Source organism: Typopeltis vanoorti, chromosome 13, assembly GCF_054136105.1.
Source record: "Typopeltis vanoorti isolate ZY-2024b chromosome 13, IOZ_Tvanoo_1.0, whole genome shotgun sequence".
NCBI lineage: Eukaryota > Metazoa > Arthropoda > Arachnida > Uropygi > Thelyphonidae > Typopeltis > Typopeltis vanoorti.
Window position 1 is genome coordinate 21,865,004 of NC_143561.1, and position 24,304 is coordinate 21,889,307.

Genomic DNA, 24,304 nt, shown 5'->3' on the forward strand with positions numbered 1-24,304 from the left:
TTGAGTCTTAGAACAGGAAAGATTCCACAGGAGTGGAAAGATTGTACGGTAATCCTATTGCATAAGGGTGTTGCAAAAACCGATATATCCAACTATCAACCTGTCAATATCTCTGGAGTGTTAGTGAAGATTTTGGAAACGTTGATTAGGGCTCATACAGAAATGGGTCAACACTGAAAATATATATATACTTTTCAATGAACTGCATGGATTTATTAAGGGAAGGTAATGTTTTAGCAGTTTTCTCACATTCTATAATAATGTTACCACTGAGTTAGGCAAGGGAAATTTTGTATTTTGCTAAGACTTTTCACAGAATACTGCATGGAAGACTGTTGCATAAAGTGGAGAATATGGGATTGGATTAAAAAATATTGGCAGTGGGCATTGGAAAGGTTCGGAGAAACCTGTGCTTCTTCACTGGACATTACTCTTGACATTTCCAGAGCTTTTGATCATGGCTGACATTGAGGCCTACTGAACAAACTGCCACCCTTTGGTGTGTACTGTCACCTTCTGTAATTGGGTTGCTAGCTTCCTCTGTTGTTGTTTATTGCATGTCATGGTTGATAGCTTCCTCTCATCCCACTTCACCCCAATGTAGGAGTACCTCAGGTCTCTGTCCTGTCACATGCCCTGTATCTAATGTACAGAAACAACCCACTCTCAATCACCAACTATCCTATCCACAGGCTTGCAGACAATAGTACTTTCCATTCATTCTACTCAGTTGACAAACCATGCCGTGCACAGATAAACCAAGCATCAAGATCATCTAAAACTAGTGCCTTAAACAATGATCTATATACTATCCTTCAATGGGAAAGGGCAGTTGGTCATGTTCATTGCCACCAAAACATAGTCTTTGCCACTTCTCTTGCACAAGAAATCTCAGCCTACAGTTTCTTACCCTCAGTAATACACAAATCAGCAGAAGATCAGATCTCTTTCCTTGGACTAACCTTCACTTCCATTCAAAGTCAACTTCCAGTCTCTCCTAGCAAAATACCTCGCAACAGTAGCTTCCTTGGCCTCCAAAAAATTGGACATTCTTTTTCATTCAAGATGATATTTTACACCCAACCAACTGTTAACAATTGACACAACCCAAATCTGCCCGTGTTTAGAATACTGCCCACATGTTTGGAGTAAAGCACCTAAAACTTCTCTAAACCTTCTTGATGCTGTCCAGAGAGCAGTTAGATTAAAAAACAATCCCTCTATTACAGATTCACTTCAAATTTTCTGTCTCTCCCACACACACACACACACACACACACACACACACACACACAGATTCAGTGTTTCAGCTTTGTGCCTGTTCTGCAGGTATTTCAATGATTATTGCTTCATTGAACTGGCAACCATCATTCTTCCACTTCCTTGCATCTGTTAATAGAAGAGTAAGAGCTGCCCAGCACACCTTTCCTCTGCAACAGCAAACACACTGAATCTGTTTTCTTCTTCCTCTTTTATTCCATTTAGTCATCTTCTGGGACAGTTAACACAAGAAGTATATCCAAACCACTACAACCTTCAACTCTTGAAAAAAGAAAAAACAAAGTCAATAAAGTTCTGAGTCCATGATTGAGACATAACAATGATGCACTTATAGATCCTTGACCTCATGTCTATGGGATCAATATATAAAAAAAAAAAAAAAAATTAAATTGATATTGATCAGATGAGAAGATGGCTGACTGATATATGAAAAGTATACTGTGAATATATTCAAGAACTTCTGGCCTCCCTCAATGAATTTCATGACTCCTTGGAGGACTCTTAATAATAATTAATAATACTTTCTTTCTAATAAATATATATATACACACACATACACACACAAATATAAATTTAAATGGCTGATATGTACTCTATCTGCATTACAGTTCAAAATTCTAAAATTCTCAAGGGTTACTTTTTTGAGCATATTCTGACTTGATGTTACAATGAGTATCTTATTTAATTTTTTTGATAAGGTTGAAAGCATCTTAGAAGTGTCAAAAAGAAGTTATAAGGATCGCATTGACTAGAAATGATCCATAGCATCTTCTAATTTTCTCATTAATAATACTCTTACCAGTATTGACTATTGGTCATTCTGTTTTAAGACAGCAATTTTGACTTCAGCTCTACCAACAATCATTTGTTACAAGCATTTTTTTTTCCTATTTATCTGGTTGAGCTTTCTGATTGTCATTTATATTGGACTCTTATATTTACTGCATTTTGACAAACTTTTGAGTCTGTCTTCTTGTTAAAACATATTGAATATATATATATATATATATATATGTAGAAAGTTTTTTATCTTGGGTATATAGTATATTCAAGATACCAAGCAATTTTATAAGCTAGGTTTTAATCCTTTTTTTTCCCAAGTAAGTCAAGTTTGTGCTTGCACGTAGTGCAAGTCTGAGGCAACTCGTGGTAAAGGTGGAGTAAGCTCCAATCACTTTCCTTCGCATTTTCCCCTAATGCAAAGCACATCCTCTTGCAGAGATGTATGATGCTATGCATTAAAGGCAAGGGCCACTACCCAGACTGATTTCAACCTTTATTGAGGTCTCGTCAGTGGGAGCCAGACCTAAAAATACCAAGGTTGAAGTAATGCAGAGCTTATAAATTTTACCTAAACAAGTTGCCACAAGGTGCTTTGACCTTATTATATAAAAATCTCAGTATGAGCGTAAGATGTAGAAAGGATTAAAACCTAGCTTATGAAATTGCTTGGTATCTTTAATATACTATATACCCAAGGTAAAAAACTTTCTACATCTTACTCTCATCCTGAGATTTTTATTTAATAAGGTCAAAATACCTTGTGGCAACTTGTTTAGGTTAAATTTATAAGCTCTGCATTACTTCAACCTTGGTATTTTTAGGTCTGGCTCCCACTGACGAGACCCCAATAAAGGTCTAAACCAGTCTGGGTAGCGGCCCTTGCCTTTAAAGCATAGCATCATACATCTCCGCAAAGGGATGTGCTTTCCATTAGGGGAAAATACTGAGGAAAGTCATCAGAGCTTACTCCACCTTTACCACGAGTTCCTCAGATTTGCAGGCGCAAACTTGACTTACTTGTCTATTTGCTTACTTGGGAAAAAAGATGGATTAAAACCTAGCTTATAAAATTGCTTGGTATCTTTAATACATATATATATATATATATTCCCCCCCCCCCTTTTTTTTTTTTTTATTTTATGTTACAGATATTTTGTATGAAACCGGAGGAAATAACTCCATTTAATTATTTAATTTCATAAGAAACAAAAAAAAACTCATTTATTTTTCAGATATATTTCAAATCCTTATTTAATCAATGGAACAAAATTCGATCTTCGAGTATATGTTTTAGTTACCAGTTTCGATCCATTGCGAATTTACATTTTTGATGATGGTCTTGTTCGTTTTGCATCTGTAAAGTAAGTAACAAATTTTAAAGCATGGTCACCATTAAAAATGTTTTCCTCTGTACTATTATTTATCATCTTTGTTTTTGTATAATGTTTGTGAAATATTTTAAAATGTTTAAGTGTATAAGGTGATGTGGGATATATGATGGCCATCGTTCATTCAGATATGCCACATATTGAGTTTGATAATTAGCATAGTTTTGATATTCAGCTGTTTTGAATTAGCTAAATTGAAGATATATTAATTCTTCAGTTAATATTACTACAGTGATATTAAAGTAGGTTTCACAGCTTACACATGTAACAAACATTATATAGAATTTAAGGTTCGTTTGAAGAAAGCGAATGTGTATAATAGACTTGTTCCTTAAATGTTGTTGTTGCATTGCTGATATTATTATAATTTTGACACCTCAGGGAGTCCACAGACTTATCGAGGGACCTGCTCTACAACTCTGTCTCCACCATTCAATCCACAAACTGACTACACCAACGCCGACTACCACTAGTATTTCCAGAGACAATCACAAAGATCCATGCCCACGCCTGGATTCGAACCCACAGCCTTTTGGCTGGAGAGCCGATACACTAACCATATAGCGTATATGGGTAGCATATATTGTTCCTAATTTCGTTAAAATTAAAGTATCCATCCAGTCGTTATTAGTAATGCCTTGATTGCTTCTGGAACTTGAAAGTATTCTAAAAGACATTCTCAATCAAGACCATTTTGAGTTAATTTCTCATATTTCGCTACCTCGGGCAGACAGGCACATTTCATCCATAAATGTGAATTAATTTGTAAGTTTGCAATATTAGAAGGAAGAAACTGCCACAATTTTCAACCAATAACTGAGTCTAACTGCAACTGCTGGTTATAAATTTAACCAATAAACCACTAATAAATGAACTAAATGTTTTGTCTAAAGCAATGCTTCCCAAACTTCTGGATGTCAGGGCCCCCTTGGAAAAATTAAAATATTTCACGGCCCCCCCCTTCAAAAAAATCGTAATATAGACATGTATTATTATAATATTTATTGTATTTATTTTCAATACAAAACATGCACAGCGAATATTGCAAAAATCAAATGCAAATATTACATTTTTAGCATCTTACTTATACATTTGACATGCCACATTATCTCATATTTTTATATAGATAGATACAGGGTGTTCAGGATAAATTTGACATATAATTAATTATATTTTTCCGTAAGTTACATGTATTAACACACACTTCTCTTCATTTAAAAGTTTGGACCCTTCTTCATTCATATACAAGATGTCAGAAAGGATGGATAGCTGGAACCCACCTGAATCATGGAAGAGAATAACTTGTATCATGATGATTCGTGCCCGCCATCAAAATAAGGATATTACGACTGCTGCCCAATGCTCCCTGAATACAGTAAAAACAATCAGGCATGAACTAGAGACTTGCAATGGTGACTACGAGGATGTAGCAAGAAGAAAGATCCCTAGCAGACGATCCGATTGCGTTCGTACAGCAGAATTCCTCGCAAATCTGCAGGAACAGGTGTTGAAGAACCCTGGCATTGGAATTCGGGCTTTGTTCGTGGAGTTGCTAACTGTAGTCAAGCCCTGGATAACAAGGGTAGCCAATGGTAGGCCGTATGTATGGCAGCAGGATTCGGCCCCTTGCCACACCTCTGGGAAAAGTCAAAAATGGTTGTCTGAAAATTTCTACGACTTCACCAGTCCAAATGTTTGGCCTCCAAACTCCCCAGACCTTAACCCCATGGATTATTTTGTATGGGGCGCAGTTGAAAAAGACACCAATCGTACTTCCAGTAATACAAAAGCCCAGTTAATGGATAAAATTAAAACAGTTTTTGCGGCCCTTCCCAGGGAGACTGTAGCATCAGCTTGTTCGAGGTTCCGAAGCAGAATTGAAGCTGTGATCGATGCTAATGGTGGTTATTTTGAGTAAATCTTGTTGATAGTATTGTAATTAACTCTGCCTGTAATGTTTTTTTGTCAATTCATTAAATTTAATAGATACAAAGAAGATTTTCTTTTTCCTTACGAAACTGTCAAATTTATCCCGAACACCCTGTATATTGTTATTGTTCATTTGCAGTACAAGCACATGAAACATAAAATGATTAGTAATAAAGAAAGAATTAAAAATATAAAAGAACTTTAATAACAATTTAATTTAATGGATGTGTTTCAATACTGCTACACAAAAAAAGTCAGTATCAGATGAAATATTTGAAACTGCAATTCTTAGATTCCTGCTTTGAAATGAAACTTATATGAATAAGCATATATTTACTAATATTCATTAAACGCCAAAATACGGAGGAAGCAAAATTTGTGAACTCTCACCAATGTGTGATTTTTTTCATTAAAAAAAAAAATAATAAATAATAAAAATTAAATATGTTTCTTTTAAGATAAAAATATATACTTAGTCTTAAAGCATTTTAAATTTGTTTTCATTATTTCACCCCCCACAACAAAACCTACAGACCCCCCCCCGCCAAGGGGGCCGCAGCCCATCGTTTGGGAAGCACTGATCTAAAGGTCCTGATTTTGCTTTTTCTCCTCAATATATACCTTACTTGCAAATCATGGTAAATGTAGAAAAAGGTATGAGGTATGTACAGGTGAAGCTAATAAATTAAGTTTTGAGATTGTTCAAATTTTATACAAAGCAAAACCACCTCCTTTAAATATACCCTTCTCAGAAGTATACAAGTTCTTTATCGTTATGCCAGAACATCAGTATTGTTATCGTGAAGACTAATAAAGGTAATGTGGTCTTGAATAACATAGTGTATAATTGGAAAATTAATATCTTATTAAGAGATAGATCAACCTACAATGTTATCAGCAGGGATCCAACAAAAAGTCAAATCAATAAATTAAATATATTATTAGACAATATACAATCATGGGATGCTACTACTGTTAAGTAGTTACAACTTCATCATGCCCATCCTCCTTGTCTCTATGGTCTTCCTATATTGCATAAGGATGACAATCCATTACGTCCAGTAGTGGACTGTGTAGGCTCTCCAAATTACTAATTTACAAAACATCTTTCTTGTCATCTTTGGAATCTCACTGACCATACCATTTCTTACATCAAAAACAGTTTTCACTTCATACAGAAAATAAAAGATCTACATTTATCTAATAATGGGATTATGGTTTATTTTGATGCAGTCTCCCTATTCACCAACATACCATTTCAAGAGACTCTTCAATATTTACAGTCTGATTTCTCAGAAGACATTGTCAACCTATTTAAATTTACCATCAATGCAGACTATTTTTACATGGCATAATAAGCTGTTCAAACAAATAGAAGGAAAATCAATGGGCAGTCCTATCTCACCAGCCCTAGCTGATTATTCCCTCAGCCTCGTATATGGTTGTTTTGTTGATGATATATTTGTAATTAATAATTCATAATCCCACAGGCCATGTTGAATTTTCAGTTTATCAGAAGCCACGCTTTACTGACAGATGCATTCATTCATCCTCCCACCATCATTCATCACTAAAATAAAGGGTATTGTCAACGGTTTTGTACACAGGGCTCATAGTATATTCTCTTCTTTTTTTATTTTTTACTAAGTAATATAAGGAAATTACAACGTCACTAGGATATACATTAAAATAAATCTGAATATACTTCAATATTTCGGCAACGTCACGTTGCCATTTTCAAGAAGCTTAAGAACAAGACACGTGCATGCAGGCACAACAAACAGTAAATGAGGAAGAAGCAGGTAGCTATTATTACTCCTAAAGTCCTGATAGTGCCCCTCTAGCAGATAATGTTGGTATTCTTGGACGATTGGGCTGAAGGACTTCTGATGTAGGTTTCCCAAATTTGAGGCAGTCTCATGCAGCCAAATTTGTTGAGGTTTGGATTGTTTCTTAAGGCTGAAACTGATTCCACAAAAAGCCTTTCATACTTGTATTTACTACGGTGTGCTATCGTGGCTTTCTTCCACCGTATTCTATGGCGGGTATCCAGCGCATGGTCAGCAAGACCAGAGTGGCTGTACTGGTGAAACCGGATGTAGTCCTTATGTTCTGAAATTCTGATATTGGCTGTCCTGCCTGTTTGGCCAAAGTAGGACAGCTTACAGCTGCAAGGGACCTGGTATACACCAGATAGGTCTAGGGGGAGGGGGGGAGTCTTTAGTAGAGCAGATAAGGGATGCCAATTTTTTATATGGTCTGTAACAAGAAATTAAGTCATGTTTTTTTTAGGATTTTTGTGATTTTTTCCGAGGTGCCTCGGAAATATTGAAGTATGTTAAAATTTATTTTAATGTATATCCTAGTGACGTAATTTCCTTAAATTACTTAGTAAAAAATGCATAACCAATGTCTAAGCCTTTCCACGAGAAATATATTCTCTTCTGATCCCCTTTTGTTAGGTGAACTGAATAAAATTAAAAGCAATCTGATATTTAATGGATACAGCAAAACTACCATTCAAAAAATTAGTGATTATTGTTATCCTTCTACTAGACCACCATCTGAACCTCGGAACAAATAGCAAGGATGCTTCATAAATTCAATCTATATGTTTCCTGCAAACCAGCTCAGAAAGAGTCTTCCTTCCTACCATCAGCAAAGGATACATTACCACCTCTTACTTATTATATGTCCATCAAGTACCTTGTTCCTGTCATGTTTCCTATTTTTAACTGACTGGCAGTACTGCCTTGATTAGAATTGAAGAGCATTAAGACTATATTAGATTCTTGAAATCTGACAAGTTTCTTTTGTTATTAACACCAGGCACATAGTTCTTTGGAACTGGACAAAAATTCTTCACTCCAGCAAGTTCAAATTTGATCGTTTCCTTGAAATGTGAAATGCTAAGAAATTATCCGATCCAATCCTGAACTGATTAGACTGTATGCCAGTATGCAAGTTTTGGGAAGTGATCATTATTAATTGTTCATAATTTTTTTAATTAATAATTCTTTCAAATATTTGTTTTTTGATATATGCAACTTACTATAATTGTTCATTTGAACTCTAATAGTATATAGTAATAGTAATATATTATATACTTCAGCTGCAACTGAGACACAAGCTAATATATGCATGATTTATAACTCATTATTTTAATTCCTCTTTTGAATGTAGTTAACGGTCTATCTCCCTGACTATGTCCACATAACATTGGATGAAATGTAGTGGAGTTTTTGAATAAATTCTATGTAATTTTTGTTATATGTGTAAGCCATGAAACTTACTGAACTTACTTGAATATGTATAGTTCACATGTTTCATTAAAGCTATTAATTGCTACACAAAAATCAATTTGCTTGTTGGATAATGGAAGAGTCCATTAACTGAAGGCACTTACATGATACTATATGTGGGTGGTCTGAAAAAAAAAGTTCTCAGCCTAACGATGAAAAAATTATTTATAATTTCGAAATTATTTTTAGTTTTCAACATAATCTCCCTTAAGACTAATACATTTATTCCACCGCCATTATCCCATCCCTGTAGTGGTTCTCAGTAAGATCTGCAAAATACCCCTTTACAGCTACAATCATCTTTTGATTCGAAGAAAAAACACTGACTAGCAAGGAAGAGTTTTAGTTTTGGGAAGAGACAGAAGTCAGAGGGAGCCAAATCTGGGGAATAGGATGGATGTTCCAACAATTCATAGTGCAGATACCTTAATTTTCCCATTTCCAAAACACCTTTGTGGGCAGGTGCATTGTCCTGGTGACAGATGATTTTTTTCTTCTGCAAACTGGTCTTTTCTCATGAATTTTTTCGTCTAGTCTGGTTAAAAGATTGGAATAATATTCCCTGGTTATTGTTTTACCCTTTTCAAGGTAATTAATTAACAAAATGCCTTTAACATCCCAAAACACTGATTCCATGACCTTGTCTTCTTTGGTGCCGAACAACTGGCTTCTGTCCCCTGTTTTGACTGCTGTTTGGATTCTGATGTGTACTGGTGAATCCGAGTCTCATCCATAGTAATAAACCGACACACAAATTCATTTTTATTCTTGTTAAAACGCTCCAAGCACTGTTCAGAGATTTTCATGCATGTGCATTTTTGATCTGCTGTGAGCAAGCGCAGCACCCATCTTGCACAAAGCTTTTTAATTTGCAATTCTTCATGCAAAATATATCTTGCATATTGTTCTGTTGAAAGGCGTATAGTCTCAGCAATTTCACGCACACTTTGATTTGCCAGTCATCCAATACCATATCATGCTCTGAACAATAATTTCTGGTGCTATTACACTTTTTGGGCGTCCTTCATATGGATCATCTTCAGGGCTAGTACGGCTGTATTTAAACTCGGAAGCTCATTTCTTAATTGTCGAAAACTAAGGAGAAGAGTGCCCATAAACTTTTATGAACTTCTGGTGTTAAACCTCTTTTGGTGTTAAACCTTCTTTTACAAAGAATTTTATAACTGCACGATACTCAATTTTATCCATTTCAAGGGATGCAGACAACACTTTAGCTTCTGACAGCTGTATAAAAAAAATCTACTTGATAGAATGACTTGCAATTTCCCATGGATGCTTATAAGAAATGTACCAACTTTGGAAAAAATATCTTGCCGATAGTGTTACTATTTATGGTCGAGGCCGAGAACTTTTCAGAAATACCAGCCTATTTAAGGATTGGTTAATTTGAAGGTTCAGTTATTTTAAAGTCGGATAATTAAGAGACCCTGTGTGTGTGTGTGTGTGTGTGTGTGTGTGTGTTTATGTATATATATATATAGCATTTATTTATGTGAATAAATACTCTGTATTTATTTGTGTCATTACTATTTAGAATTACATTGATAGTTGTTATTTAACCAACTTTTATTACTTAGGTTTCTACCACTTCATTTCTTGACATGTATCTTCATCGAGCATACAGAATAGTATGATTGAAGAGCGCTAAATTTATATTATGGGTTGTTTATCCACTGTTTTCTTCCTGATTAGTTTGATTTATCACTCTCTAATATCATTATCATCAGACCTCCATAGAATCAAGAGACTCAATTGCTGGAGGTCCCACCTCACACTCACAGCTCATCATACTTTGACTTAAATGTGTTCACTGTCTCTGCACTCGCCACACTTTCATGCAATGCATTCCAATCACCCACCACTCTCCATGCAAAAAATTTACTCCCCACTCCCCTTACTCATCAACCTTATACAGCTTTCAGGCATGGCCTATTTTTCTCTCCCTGTCTCCAGATATTGTATGAAAAATGTCATCCACAATAATCTGGTAATTACCCCTTACCAACTTACATATCTCAATCATGCCCCCCCCCCTTTCCTCCTGTCCACTAGCCTCTGTAGTTTGCATTCTCTTAATCTGTTCTCATATTGCACATTCCGGAGACCAGAAACCGACTTAGTCAATCATGCCTGAACCTTGTCCAATAGCTTATCCTTTTCAAAACTAGGCACCAAATCTGTACACAGTAATCCATATATAGCCTGATAAAAGCCTTGTACAGTGAAAGAATTATAATATCCTTACTTCTCTGCATCATTCCCATAATCCACTATGTTGTCCTCACAATTTTAGCAATATGTCTCTGAACTTTCAAGTCCTTCTCCACCATTATCTCAAGATCTGTCATCTCTTCCACCTCCTCTAAGATATCCCCCACCAATCCTACACTCTGTATCCCATCTTTCCTTCCCCAGTTTTAAAACCTTACACTTTGCTACATTAAACTGACATCCTCACACAATCACTAACTCAGATAGTCTATTTAAGTTCTCTAGTAAGGCTATAATATTTGCTTTACTTCTCAACTTTGCATCATCTGCAAACAACTGTATATTACCATTTAAGCTCCTTCCAATGTTATTTATATACAAATTAAGCAACAATGGCCCTAAATCAGATCCCCAGGGTACACTGCTGGTGACTTTCTTCTGTGATATCACTCCCCCATACACAACCTACTTGATACTTATCAGGCAGCCTATTTCTAATCCAATGCACTAATCCATCATCCAACCCCATCTCTTCCAATTTAATTCCTAACTTGTTATGTGGCAATCTATTGAAGGCCTTTGCAAAATCTAAATGATATAATCACGTAATCACAAGAAAGATGTTTATTTAACCAAATATTTCGGCCTGGAAATAGCAGACCATCTTCAGTGGTATTACAAGAACAGTTTAAAAATACAAGCTAGAATACTAACAATAGATCATTAAAATTAGAACACGCCGCGTGATGTTATATCACTAAGTATGAAATGGAATATTTTGAAGTAGAAACATGATTGAATTTGCTATTAAAAAAAAAAAAATAACGAGTAATCTTGATTAGACTTTCCCAGATTTTTGATATAGATATACAGTCATTACAATTCAGGTTGGGGTGATGGAGCAAGGGCCTCCACGCTTTCCTTGAACAACGTTCGAATCTATAACGGGATCTATGTAAGAGACGAGTCCTGGACCAAAAGATGCTGTGGTCAGTTTCAATCCTGTGTTGAGCCAATCCAGACTTTTCAGGTTTGTTGTGAAGAATGGATGATTGATGTTCTTGGATTCTTTTTTCAAGAGAACGTCCAGTCTGTCCAAAATAGGAAAGATCACAGTTGCAAGGAATTCGATAAACTCCAGGAAGAGATAAAGTTGAGCATTTGTCCTTAGGAGAAGGAAAATGAGAAGACAATTTGTTAATAGGTGAATATGTAGTTGTTAAATCATATTTCTTTAAAATTCTTGCGATAGATTCTGAAATTCCGGAGATATAAGAAATAGGCACTCGATGTATTGAAACTTTGTTGCTTTGTGGAGGATTATAAGAATTGAGAAGATGTTGAATACTTTTTTCATAAAAGCCATTGAGTTTCATGTGTTGTTGGATAGTAGAAAGTTCTTTCTGTAGATAATCAAAAGTAGAACAATTAGTTTTGGCTCTTCTGATGAGGCATTTTATAATTCCTGTTTTTTGACATGGATGATGGTCTGATTCTTTAAGAATATAACGACCTGTGAATGTTGGTTTCCTGTATACTGTAGTTGTAAGAACATATGAAGGTGACCGGATGAGGAGAACGTCTAAAAAAGATAACTGGTTGTTTTCTTCTAATTCCATAGTAAACTTTATGCGATGATGCAAGGAATTAATACTATTTAAAAAAGAAGGTAAAGCGTTTTTGCTGTGAGGCCAAATAGTAAAGATGTCATATATATATCTTACCCAAAAAGATGGCTGAGGGAAAATAGATGCGAAGAGGACTTTTCTAAATGTTCTAAATAAAAGTTGGCTAAAGCTGGAGAAAGAGGACTTCCCATGGCCCTTCTACTTGGCTATAAAATTTATTTTGACATACGAAATATCCAGAATGTATTACGAAATCGAATAGTTTTATATCTTGAGGAAAGATGTCAGCAAGTAATTTTAAAGTTTCCTTGAGCGGTACATTGGTATATAAAGATTCTATATCAAAGCTAACCATAAGATCGGTATGTTGTAATGAGACATTTTTTAATTTTTCCAAGAAATCTGAGGAGTTTTTTAAAGAAGAATTAGAGTTGCCAATGTAAGATTTCAATAATTTAGCTAGATATTTGGCTATACGGTAAGTAGGAGAATCAATACAATCTACTATTGGACAAAGAGGATAGTCAATCTTATGGATTTTTGGAAGACCATAAAATCCAGGAGGTCTTGCAAAATGAGTTTTAAGTCTTTCAATTGTGTCTTTATACAAACTGATGACTTCATCTAAGAGAGAATTTAATTTCTTTAGTTGTCTGTTGGTTGGATTATAATCAATTTCTTGAAATGTGGAGCGATCTCGAAGCAAAAGGGAAAGTTTTCTTCTGTAATTTGCTGAGTCCATAACTACTATTGCTTTTCCCTTGTCAGCTTTAGTGATAATGAGGTGATTATTTTTTCTCAAGGACTGTAAAAATTTCATTTCAGAAGGAGATATGTTGGAAGGAGGAAGTTTGGCCTTAAGTAGAGACGAAGCGACTTCTAGGCGAAGAGCATTAGCTTTATCACTGGTTAGATGATTAAGATTCCTTTCAATGTTAACTAGGAAATCTAGATATGGTATCTTATTTGGAACAAAATAAGATCATGTGGTTAGCGTTTCGATTCCATGTTGTGCAAGGCCGGATTTGTGAGGTTTGATAAGGTGGATGTGGTCTTGATGTTCAGAGATAAATTTATTTATAGATCTTCCTCTTTGTCCAAAGTAAGACAAGTTACATGAACTTGTATATACTTTACATATACTTCATATATGCCAGGTAATATCGTTGGTGACAGTTTGTCTCTTGGAGAAGGTAGGAAGTTGTGAATTTGGTTGATGGGTTTGTAAATAACATTGAGTTGATATTTTTTCATAATTTTTGTCAAACATTCAGCGATGCCTTTAATATATGGTATAGGAGTCCTGTGGGTCTTTTTGTTTGGGTTGATTTGTAGGAAAGTGGTTAATTATTTTTTGGGTTGTTATTGGGTTGTATCCATTTAGTAAGGCTGTTTCTTTGATATTTCCAATTCTTGTTTTAGAGATTCTTCAGAAGAACAAATCTTGTATTCTCTGGATACTAAAGATATTCCCCTCATATGAGTTAGTCCCACAGCTGCTGAAATATATGCTATTTCTATGCTCTCCTCAAAACCAATTGAAAAAATAGGAATATTCTAATATTTTGAACCACATTAAAAATTATTCTAATTCTGTGAATGTTTTCAAATAACAGTTTTTTTTATAATTTATATTACATATTTATGTGTTTACATGGTTATATAATCTGCAAAGCATGTATGTTGCTAATTCATATTTGGTAATAATTATTTTCCATGCAATAAATTAAATTACAAATCATTCAAACACATTTTCTTTGATTATTCTAATTTTTTGATTTGGAGGTGTATATTCTCCTCATTGTTTATCATTCTCTCATTCTCACTGACCAACATCATCCTTATATTACCATTCTTCCTTTTACTCTCCACACATCGAAAAAACTTCCTAGGATTTCTTTTAGCCTCATTTACTAAATGCTACCTTTGGATACACCAGAGCCCCCATTTGTGGAAACAAGCTATACTGCAGGAATGTATATGTGATGATTTGACTGACAGAGTCTACACATTGTACATCAGCAAACCTTTAATAGTCCATTTAAGGTGCTTATTTTAGATGCTTTTGATGCTTGAGCACTGCATGGTTTGTCATATGAGCAAAACAAGTAGAGAGTTCTGTCATCAGAACACTCCACTTGGTAACTTTTATATAGAATATTTTGAGCAACATGCTCTAGATTCCTCTCCTTTAAAACCCAAAGTCTGGCTTAGATACATTGACGATGTGTTCACTATTTAGCCCCGTGACTGCCAGACGTTGGACACTTTCCTCAGCCACCTAAACAAACAACACAAACGCATACAGTTCACAATTAAGATTGAAAAACAGAACACACTTCCGTTTCTAGATACACTTGTCACACGTCTTCCAGCTGGCAGTCTTTCCTTCACTGTTTACTGGAAACTGACACATACTGGCCAATATACACACAAACTCCTACCACCACCCAACACAAAAACTAGGTATCATTAATACTCTAAAAAACAGGGATTTGAAGATTTGCTCCAATGAATAAGTGCTTAAAGATGAATTTAAAGTTATCAGCAATACTTTCCTAAAAAATGGTTACAGCCAAAACACTATAAATAAAATTCTCTACAAGACCTCAATAAAAAATAAAGATAAACCAGACCACAATAAAACTATAACCATTCCTTACATTAAAGGGACATCAGATAAAATAAACACAATACTACAGAAATACAACCTGAACGCCACCTTTAAACATCCTGCAAAATTAAAGAGCTTACTCAACTCATCTAAAGACCCACTCCCTCCTCTGGCCCACCCTGAAGTATATTATATTTATTGAACCTGTAATATACCATATATAAGGTAAAAACAGGATGCTCAATTCTTATCAGACAAAAGGAACATAAACGACACATTAAATATAATAACTATGGTGAAGCTGGCCTTTCTGATCATGCCTGAACACTTTACATAGAATTGACTGGAAAAGCACCAGTTGTTTACATCACACCAAAACATGGTATGAACGTAAATTTAAGGAAGCCTGTAAAATTCTTATTAGCCACCCTTATCTTAACAAAAATGATGGTCTAAATATCCCAAGCATATGGAAGGCACATATTCTACCCACTTAACCTTTCTCCCTAAGAGTTAATTATAAATACGACCACAAGTAATCCAGAATCTTAAATCTAATATAACAGTTGTCATGTTAAATTAGTTTTCTTACGGTAACAATGATGTCCTATCTATACGAAGGAATGTTTCTCTGATGTTATCTTAAATAGAATATAGCTTTCATGTAGTTTTTAATTAATTTATTTATTTTTTATTTGGATTTTATTTATTTATTTAATTTTTTGTTTTGTTTTATATTCTATTTTCACTAGAGGTTATGCCAGTAGAATAACCATTAATCAAATCATTGTTTCTCTAGCATACTGTGTGAAATGTAATTCAGCTCGTCTCTGTATATATGTATAGACTCCAGACATACCTTAATATGAAGGTCGAAATGTCGGGAAATTAAAGTTATTTATAACATGGTTGTAGAGTCCATAATTTATCTAAAATGAATGAGAAACCGTTGATGTCAATTATGACATCAAAGGTTTCTCCAACTTCCAGAACTTTCCATGGCATGTGTCCAGAGTAGGTGAAGAGATCTGCTGTAGATCTTTATTGAAACATCTATGTTACTGGGCCCTGATTGGTTGACAGTTCTCCATGTGTAGAAGTTTGAGTGTTGATTTCCTTTTCCATTACTTTAAAAAACACTAGTACTGACCTGCTACCACTACCAGTAATAGGTCAGTAGTCTGGATGCTAGCTGTAGAGGTGATAAAGAACGGATGCCAGGTCAGGATTGCATCTCCAACATAATTGGTGAGATATCATCAGAATAGAAGCTTGTTTGAAATTGAGGTTCAAAATTCTTATTTCTTTCTGGTGGAAAGTCACAGGAGGAACGTGTTGTAATGTTCCAGGTAAAGAACGTTATTTGTCTTTATGATCCATGTATATTAGATAAATGTTGCCACGAGGCCAGCTTTATCTTTCAGTGATGTAATATTATCACCTCCATCTCAGTGACAGAAAGGTGGGAGCATAAATACACAGATGTTGTACTTAACAGCCTTTTTCAAGAGTCCAGAAGGCTACTCTGCCATTTGCAGTGATGCCTTCTGGACTCTTGAAAAAGGCTGTTAAGTACAACATCTGTGTATTTATGCTCCCACCTTTCTGTCACTGAGATGGAGGTGATAATATTACATCATTGAAAGATAAAGCTGATAATGATAGTTTTGCAAGTGTAGGCTTCAGTATGTGCTGTGAATGAACATTGCGGTTACATGGGATATCTCGATCTGAAGAATGAAAACAGTAATCCAATCATGGAAAAGAGGCATGCCAATGTATGCAGGCTTGTGAATCGCTGAGGGGGGGGGGCATCCCACTAGAGATCAAACTTGGACGACATTATGATATGAATTGACCAAAGAGGCCCATTCACCTCAGCTTCAGCTTTATCAAGAATTCTACTTGTGAGATAAACAGTTTGCTTTAGGTCATGACATATAGAGGTACTGTTATATATTTCTTTCTGTCACATACTTCTCAAACCTATTTCATGTTTCTCTTTCTTTACTTAAACTTCGTGAGATGTTGTAAATGGTCAACTGCCACCATTTATTTATTTCTACTAGATCTTATGTTCTCACACTCTATAGTGTAACAAATTTATTTGTTTTACGACTGGGCTAGTTAGACTATGTATTGAGTGCGAGATTTTAAGATTTTTTTAAAAATAAATACAAAGCAGATATTGTTGGCATTCTTACTTATGTTAATCTTTACCTTTAATTAGTCATGGCTTGATTATTGATCACTTAAACTTAATCTTGTGCAAGTTGAAAGTTTTGGGATAGTGCATTGACAGAATCAGTCTAATGTGTTGTTTACAAACCATTTTATTAAATCAAAAGGATTTTTTACACAGTCTGGTCCACATTAATACACACACACACACACACAATTGGATTATAATTCTTTGTCAATTTCAAATTTCAGTTCTTCCCTTGAAGTTAAATCACAATCTAGAGTATCCTGCTAGTTATATATACACAAACTGAAACAAAGCATTCCTTTAATAAGCTTAATTTAGTATTAATTCATTATCTACTACTGTACTTTTCTTACTCTTACAATAATTACTTATACACAGTTGAGATTAAGACGCACCTTGAGTGAGCTTAGTTCGATATTAACTTACACAATCTTATTGTACCTATACACAAATGCACTTGATATACATTTTTGCTCACAAATATCACATATATTAGTATTTACAATTCTCGTGCACTGCCTTTTACATGAATCTTTTTTTAACACAAAGGTGTCCCTTTTGTATTCTTTGTTTCTGCCGGCTCGTTCTTGATCTCCTAAAGGGCATAGATTATTCTATGCCGTTTAGGACCCTTAACATGGTGGCAATGTGCAGCTCTTCCTAGTGAGATGTCCCGACAAACAGTACTTCTCATGACAGTGGACTCAGGTAGGAGATGATTTAGAACCCTCAGACCTATGACACTTCTCTTTCAATTCCCGACATTGGACCTCACGTGGCAGCAAACCCAGGCAAGAAAAGATTTTATAAGCTACAGCACTTCTCTTTTGATTGCCAACAACAGATGTCACGTTGCAGCAGACCCAGGTAAGAGATTCAGAAACCTAAGACTCACAATGCTTCTCTTTTAATTACCAACAACAGACCTCATGGTGGCGGACCTAGGTAAGAGAAGACTGAGAATCCTAAGACAAAGTCCTTCTCGACAATCGGCCTTATAAAGGCCTGGGTTCTATTATACACATGTGCATCTCTCGAAACTTCCATATATGGTCACATATTGACATCCGACCATGATGACATCATACTTCGCTCGTCTTTTGAAATTGCCATATATGGACATGAGTTAACAGCGTTACATAATGACGTCATGTAGCACAATGGTTCATGGTTAAATTGTTACAAATACAAGATTGTTACAGACAAAATTGACAAGTGCAATCTCTCTACAAAAACATGTGAAAACAAACATGATAAGTTACATTAGTAACTTATCATGTTTGTTTCATGAGAGATTTTACAGTACTTCAGCTTTACTTCTAACTTTTTCATTGGAATTTTTAAAAAAAACGGGGAAGCCAGTTGAAGTTGGTGATATTAGTTACCAAAGGAGATGACTTCACTATTAGAATAGTGGGAGGGCAGGAAATCAAAGTATCAAGGATAAGAAGTGGGCAGAATGATTTTTCTGAATTGGATCAGTTGTGGAAACAACAGGTGCATGATACATAAGGCAATGAAATCGTCAACCACAGAAGGTCAAAAAAAAGGGGAAGATTCAAGGATAACTATCCTCTGGCAAGGAATATTGGATTTGCATTGGATCACAAGCCATAGATACCATGCTGTTGTGAGAGAAAAAAATCAGAGGGTTGGTCAGAAACACAATATCAGGTTTGGATGTTGAGAGTTGCACATTGGTGAATGTGGAAGAATTTAAGGTTTTTGAGTTTTTTTTTAATTTTTTAAACTATTTTTAAGGGAAATAATATATCCTGTTATTATAATATGATAATATTCTCTTTATATCATTTTTTTTTTGAAAAAAATGATATAAAGAGAATTCATGAAATCAGTTGAAGGTGAGTTAGCTGATTTCATGTAGAGATAGTAGTTGTTTTTATAATTTTGGAAACTCAGGTTTTTCATCCCTTGTTCAAGCAAATTAGCTAGAGTACAAAAACTAGTTAACAGGTGTGGCTTGTTTGTAGATGATACAAACTAAGTAGTGTAGACTTTGTGGAAACAAGTGCCTTTCCACGATGGTTCCTAGGACTCCTTGAGAGTGTTAATAGTAATTATTATTGTTATTAGAATAACTAGAGGGAAAAAAAGTTTATCTTTAAATTCTTAAACTGTCACATTGGGATCCCTTTTCTATATGAAAGCACCCAGATTAAGAACAAGTTTTCCTTAAAAAAAAAAAATTTCATCTCAGAATCAAATTGAGTGCCTAAACCTTTTTTTTAGGTATTCAACTCCAGTGAAAAACAGGTTCGTTGCCCTCCATTCCATCCATCTTTTTCTGAGTGATTCTTAAATCAAACGTTATCCTTCTCAAAAAATAGAAAATAATTAAATCATTATTTGCAAGAGTTCACATAATTTATTCCTAACAAATCACTTTTCAGCAAGAAATTCTGACAAACAGGCAAACTTCTATTTTAAATGGCTATAAACCCAAAATCAGGATCATCTATTAATGTCTCTTCAGAATGAGCAATACAGAATGTGAGTTGCATATTCTCAAGATTTTCAGCTTATTGCCATATAGAAACCTATCAGTCAAATCCTCCTACTGTCTCCTAAGGATAAAAATCTCTCCTTTACTGCTGCTGCCTGACATGGATCAAATTCAGTACACCTAAACTTACCTTATTTTGAAGAAATACGGATATATTGGAAAACATGTTGTATATTTAATTGAAAAAAACATGAGTTCAGAAATGTGCAGTATGATGCATACTAGTTACAAAATTTCTTAGAATGATGTCAAATCTCTTCATACAAATATTTCTAAATTTGAATGCTTCCAGTTTTTTTATACATTATCATATCCTTAACTTAGATGCTGAACTATCCAGTACTTAAACACTGGAAAATATTCAGCAATTATATGATTTTTTTTATTTACATTTTATTAGGATCATAATAGTTTCATAGTTGACAAGTTAGTGCACATACAACTGCATATAAACAGATGATCATTATATGAGCACTTTGTATCATTTTGTTATTAGAAATTTCCATTATACTTCTTTATGCTGACTATGGTTTACAGTACACACACACACCAAAATATTTGTATATTCATCATCCTAATCAAATTCTATTACATACCTTCAAGAGATGCACAGGATAATTTGATAGTATTCCACAAAAAGTTTATATTATTGCTAACTTCCTATTGCTAGTTTTCCTCAAAGTAGTCTTATCTGTCAGATTTCCAATATTTTCAGATAATATTTCAATCTTCTAAAGCACATCTTTTTTTTTTTTTTTTTTCATACTGGCATCAAACACCTGCTTTGCAAATCTCCCCAATCCAATATGTTTAACTGACCATCCCTCCTGAGATTAGCTCTCTTCTCACACATTCTTGAATCCCAACAATATTAAGTTCATAAACAACCAACACCCCAAAATCAAGTTCACCCTAGAAAAAGAGAAAAACAATAGTCTTCCCTTCCAAGACACACTAGTCACCTGCCAACCTGATAGAACCTTGGTTTTCTCAGTCTACCGAAAACCCACTCATACAGGCAAATACATTCACCAACAACCCCCCCTCAATTCACAACAATATGGAGTTATTAAGACACTATTCAACAGGGCAAAACTAATCTGTTAAATATTGAACACGCCCTAACCACTGAACTAAATCACATCCTTAACACTTTATCAGCCAATGGCTATCCCCCAAAAATCCCCAAAATACTAAAACCAGTTATCCACCCCTCCCCCTTCACAAAAAAGATTACTCTAAATCCATCACCATTCCCTGCATCCGAGGCACCTTGGAAAAAATCAACAAAATCCTAAAAAAAACATGACTTGACCTCTTGTTACAGACCATATAGAAAATTGGCATCGCTTATCTGCTCCACTGAAGACCAACCACTTCCCCTAGACCTACCTGGTGTATACCAGGTCCCTTGCAGCTGTAAATTGTCCTACTTTGACCAAACAGGTAGGACAGCAAATATCAGAATACAAGGACTACATCCGATTTCCCCAGTACAGCCACTCTGGGCTTGCAGACAATGCTCTGGATACTCGCCACAGAATAAGCTGGAGGAAAGCCACAGTAATACACCGCAGAAAGTTCAAATATGAAAGACTATTCATGGAATCAGTCTCAGCTTTGGAACATGCCAAACCTCAACAAATTTGGAGATGCATGAGACTGCCCCAAATTTTGGAAACATATATCAGAACTTCAGCCCAAAGGCCAAGAACACCTAATATAGCCCGCCAGGGTGCACCATCAGGACTTTAGGAAAACGGTAGCTTCCTCGCTTCATTTCTCATTTGCTGTTATGTAGTACTTGCGTGCACGTGTCTTTATCTTAAATTCCCATGAAGATGGCAACGTGACTTGCCAAAATATTGGAAAGTATATATTAAAGTTGATTTAATTTAAATTTCTAGTGTACGCTGTCAATTCCTTAAGTATTTCGTTATCATGTATAAGCCTTTCTACAAGAATTAGAAGTATAGCATCATCCACATAAAGAAGAGTTGACATTAACATCTCCAATTTTGATATCACTTTCAATACCACTTTCCTTCATAATGTGTGATCCATATAGATAATGAATAACAGGGGGAATAATGTACATCCTTGTCCATTATCCCCTTAACATTAAACCATCATCCTGTACTTCCTTCAATTCTAAATGCTGACTTACAACTCAAATAAAGACTTAGTATTGCTTGATATAATGCCCCACTGACTCCATACAACTGTAGCATTGTATTATGAATGTTATATGAATAGTTTCTCTCTTGGCACCTTGTCATATGCCTTTTCCAGATTTATCCTATCCCAATGGCTTTAACAGGCCTTTAAGGCTCACAACCTTCCAAGCATGCTTGGATTTCGTAACCGAAATACAAGGATAAGATGGTCAACCCTATGCCTCTAAGTATTTCTGACTGTATGCCTGTGTGTTCATGATGCTGGTTTGCCTGCTTGTGGGATGAAAAAACCCCAGATAAACTAGCAGAAAAAACCCTGCTGTCCATGCCGAAGACTGGCTAACTTGGCTATGGCTGAGGGCGATCCTTAAGCTCCTCACATTGTGGATGGAAATCAAACCTAGGACACTCCTTTCCCAGGCATATGGTTGTGAAGTGCAAAGCCACCAGGCTAACTGCACAGACTCTTTTCCAGATCTACAAAACTTAAATACAGATCTTTGTTTTATTCCCATGATTTCTTAACAGTTTGTCCTAAAGTAAAAATCTGATCCTGACAGCCTCTATTTGGCCTGTATCCAGTTTGTTACCCTTCCCTTCCACGATCTTTCTCAACTGTTTCTCATGGATACTTGCATAAATCTTACCAGGAACACATAGTAGAGAAATACCTCTGTAATTCTCACATTCAGTTTTATTTCATTTTTTATATATGGGTACTATGAGAGCTCTATTCCAATCATCTGGACTTTGTCTCTGTGTCCCGATCTTTTGAGGTATGTAGTACAGCCTCAGTAAGACTCATACCCCCTGGAGCATTTCTGGTCAAATATCATCTACTCCAGCTGCTTTTCCACATTTCAGGCTTTTGATGGCTTTTTCTACTTCAAGTATGGATATGTATTTCTGGTTGCACGCCTGGTCAGTGTTTTTTACCACTGTGGTGTCACTGATTGTACCATTAGCAATTTTTTCCATACTTCAAGGATATATTTTTTCTCCAGTTTTCATGTCACTTTTGTCAATTCTAATTCCTTTTACAGCACTCTCCTCCATTTTTGAGCTTCTTCAACAACCTTTTTAAAGAGAATATATTGCCACCTTCTTGATATTTATTTTCTATGTTCTTACCAAAGTCTTTCCATGACTTTTGTTTAGCTAATTTTACATAGTGTTTATTTTTTTTACATTTGTCTCTGTATTCTCTAAGTGCACAAGCTGACTTATTTGCCAGGAACTTTTGATATGCTTTATTCTTTTCCTTCACTTCCTCTTTAACTTCCTGTGTCCACCATGGAGTTCTGCATTTTCTATCCTTACAGACAACCTCACCACATGCCTCTCTGGCTGAATGAATCGGTGTTTTCTTCAGGGCTTGCCACTGAATCTCTAAGGTTTGTTTCTGTTCTCAAACTCTTTCATTTTTTCTTGCATAATCTTTTTGTATTTTAGTCTACAGTTCACATCTGAGAGCTGCTCAACTTTTATTCTCTTTAAATCTTTCTTACATGTTTTCTTCATGTTGATAAGCTTGTACATTGGTAACACATGACTGTTAAATTACTTCAGGAAATTACAACTTATACTAAATATTAATCATTCAGAGGACTCTGCAACCATCTAGTGTGCACGTTCTTTCGGTGGCGAATAGGGGAAGCCCACTATATTATATGTGTGTGTGTGCGCGCGCACGCGCGGTGGGGTTGTCCAAACATACTGAATAAGGACTCATGGACCAGCAGGGCCATAAGGGGGAATCATTTTGATTGTAAGGGGGAAGAGACACTCTTATCAACCAACTCTTCTTATTTTATTATCCTTATGCTATTAGGGTAGGGATCCCATTTTTTGAAAACAAAAAACCAGATCACAATAAATTTTATAGAATTAAGAGTTAAGAAAAATAAATTTTATTCATTAACATTATGTATTTTAAAATAAAAAAATTAAATATTTATTTGAATTTGAATTTGATTTATTAATGTAGATAACATAAATGTTTATACATACATCAAATAAATAGAATTCTAATAATAACACTGAAACACAAATGACAATACTTACACTCGTAACACTTAAATCAAACATTAATAAGTATATTAAATATAAAGACATAGAATAAAGATATAAAACGTCTTTATTCTATGTCAATTTTTATTTGTCATTAATATGTCAATAAAACGTGAACTACAATGTAAATACAATAAAATATAAACAACACGAGCCTTATGCGTATT

The 24,304-nt window shown here is 35.0% G+C and overlaps 1 protein-coding gene across 4 annotated transcripts in view; it reads left to right on the plus strand.

Moving 5' to 3' along the window:
* LOC150099984 (tubulin monoglutamylase TTLL4-like) overlaps positions 1-24,304 on the plus strand; it is a 548,120-nt gene that overhangs the window by 250,915 nt on the left and 272,901 nt on the right. For all 4 annotated transcript variants that reach the window (XM_090402675.1, XM_090402676.1, XM_090402677.1 and 1 more), the window contains exon 9: positions 3,297-3,425. In XM_090402675.1, coding sequence (XP_090258801.1) covers positions 3,297-3,425 — 129 coding nt within the window. The remainder of the gene's footprint in view (positions 1-3,296; positions 3,426-24,304) is intronic.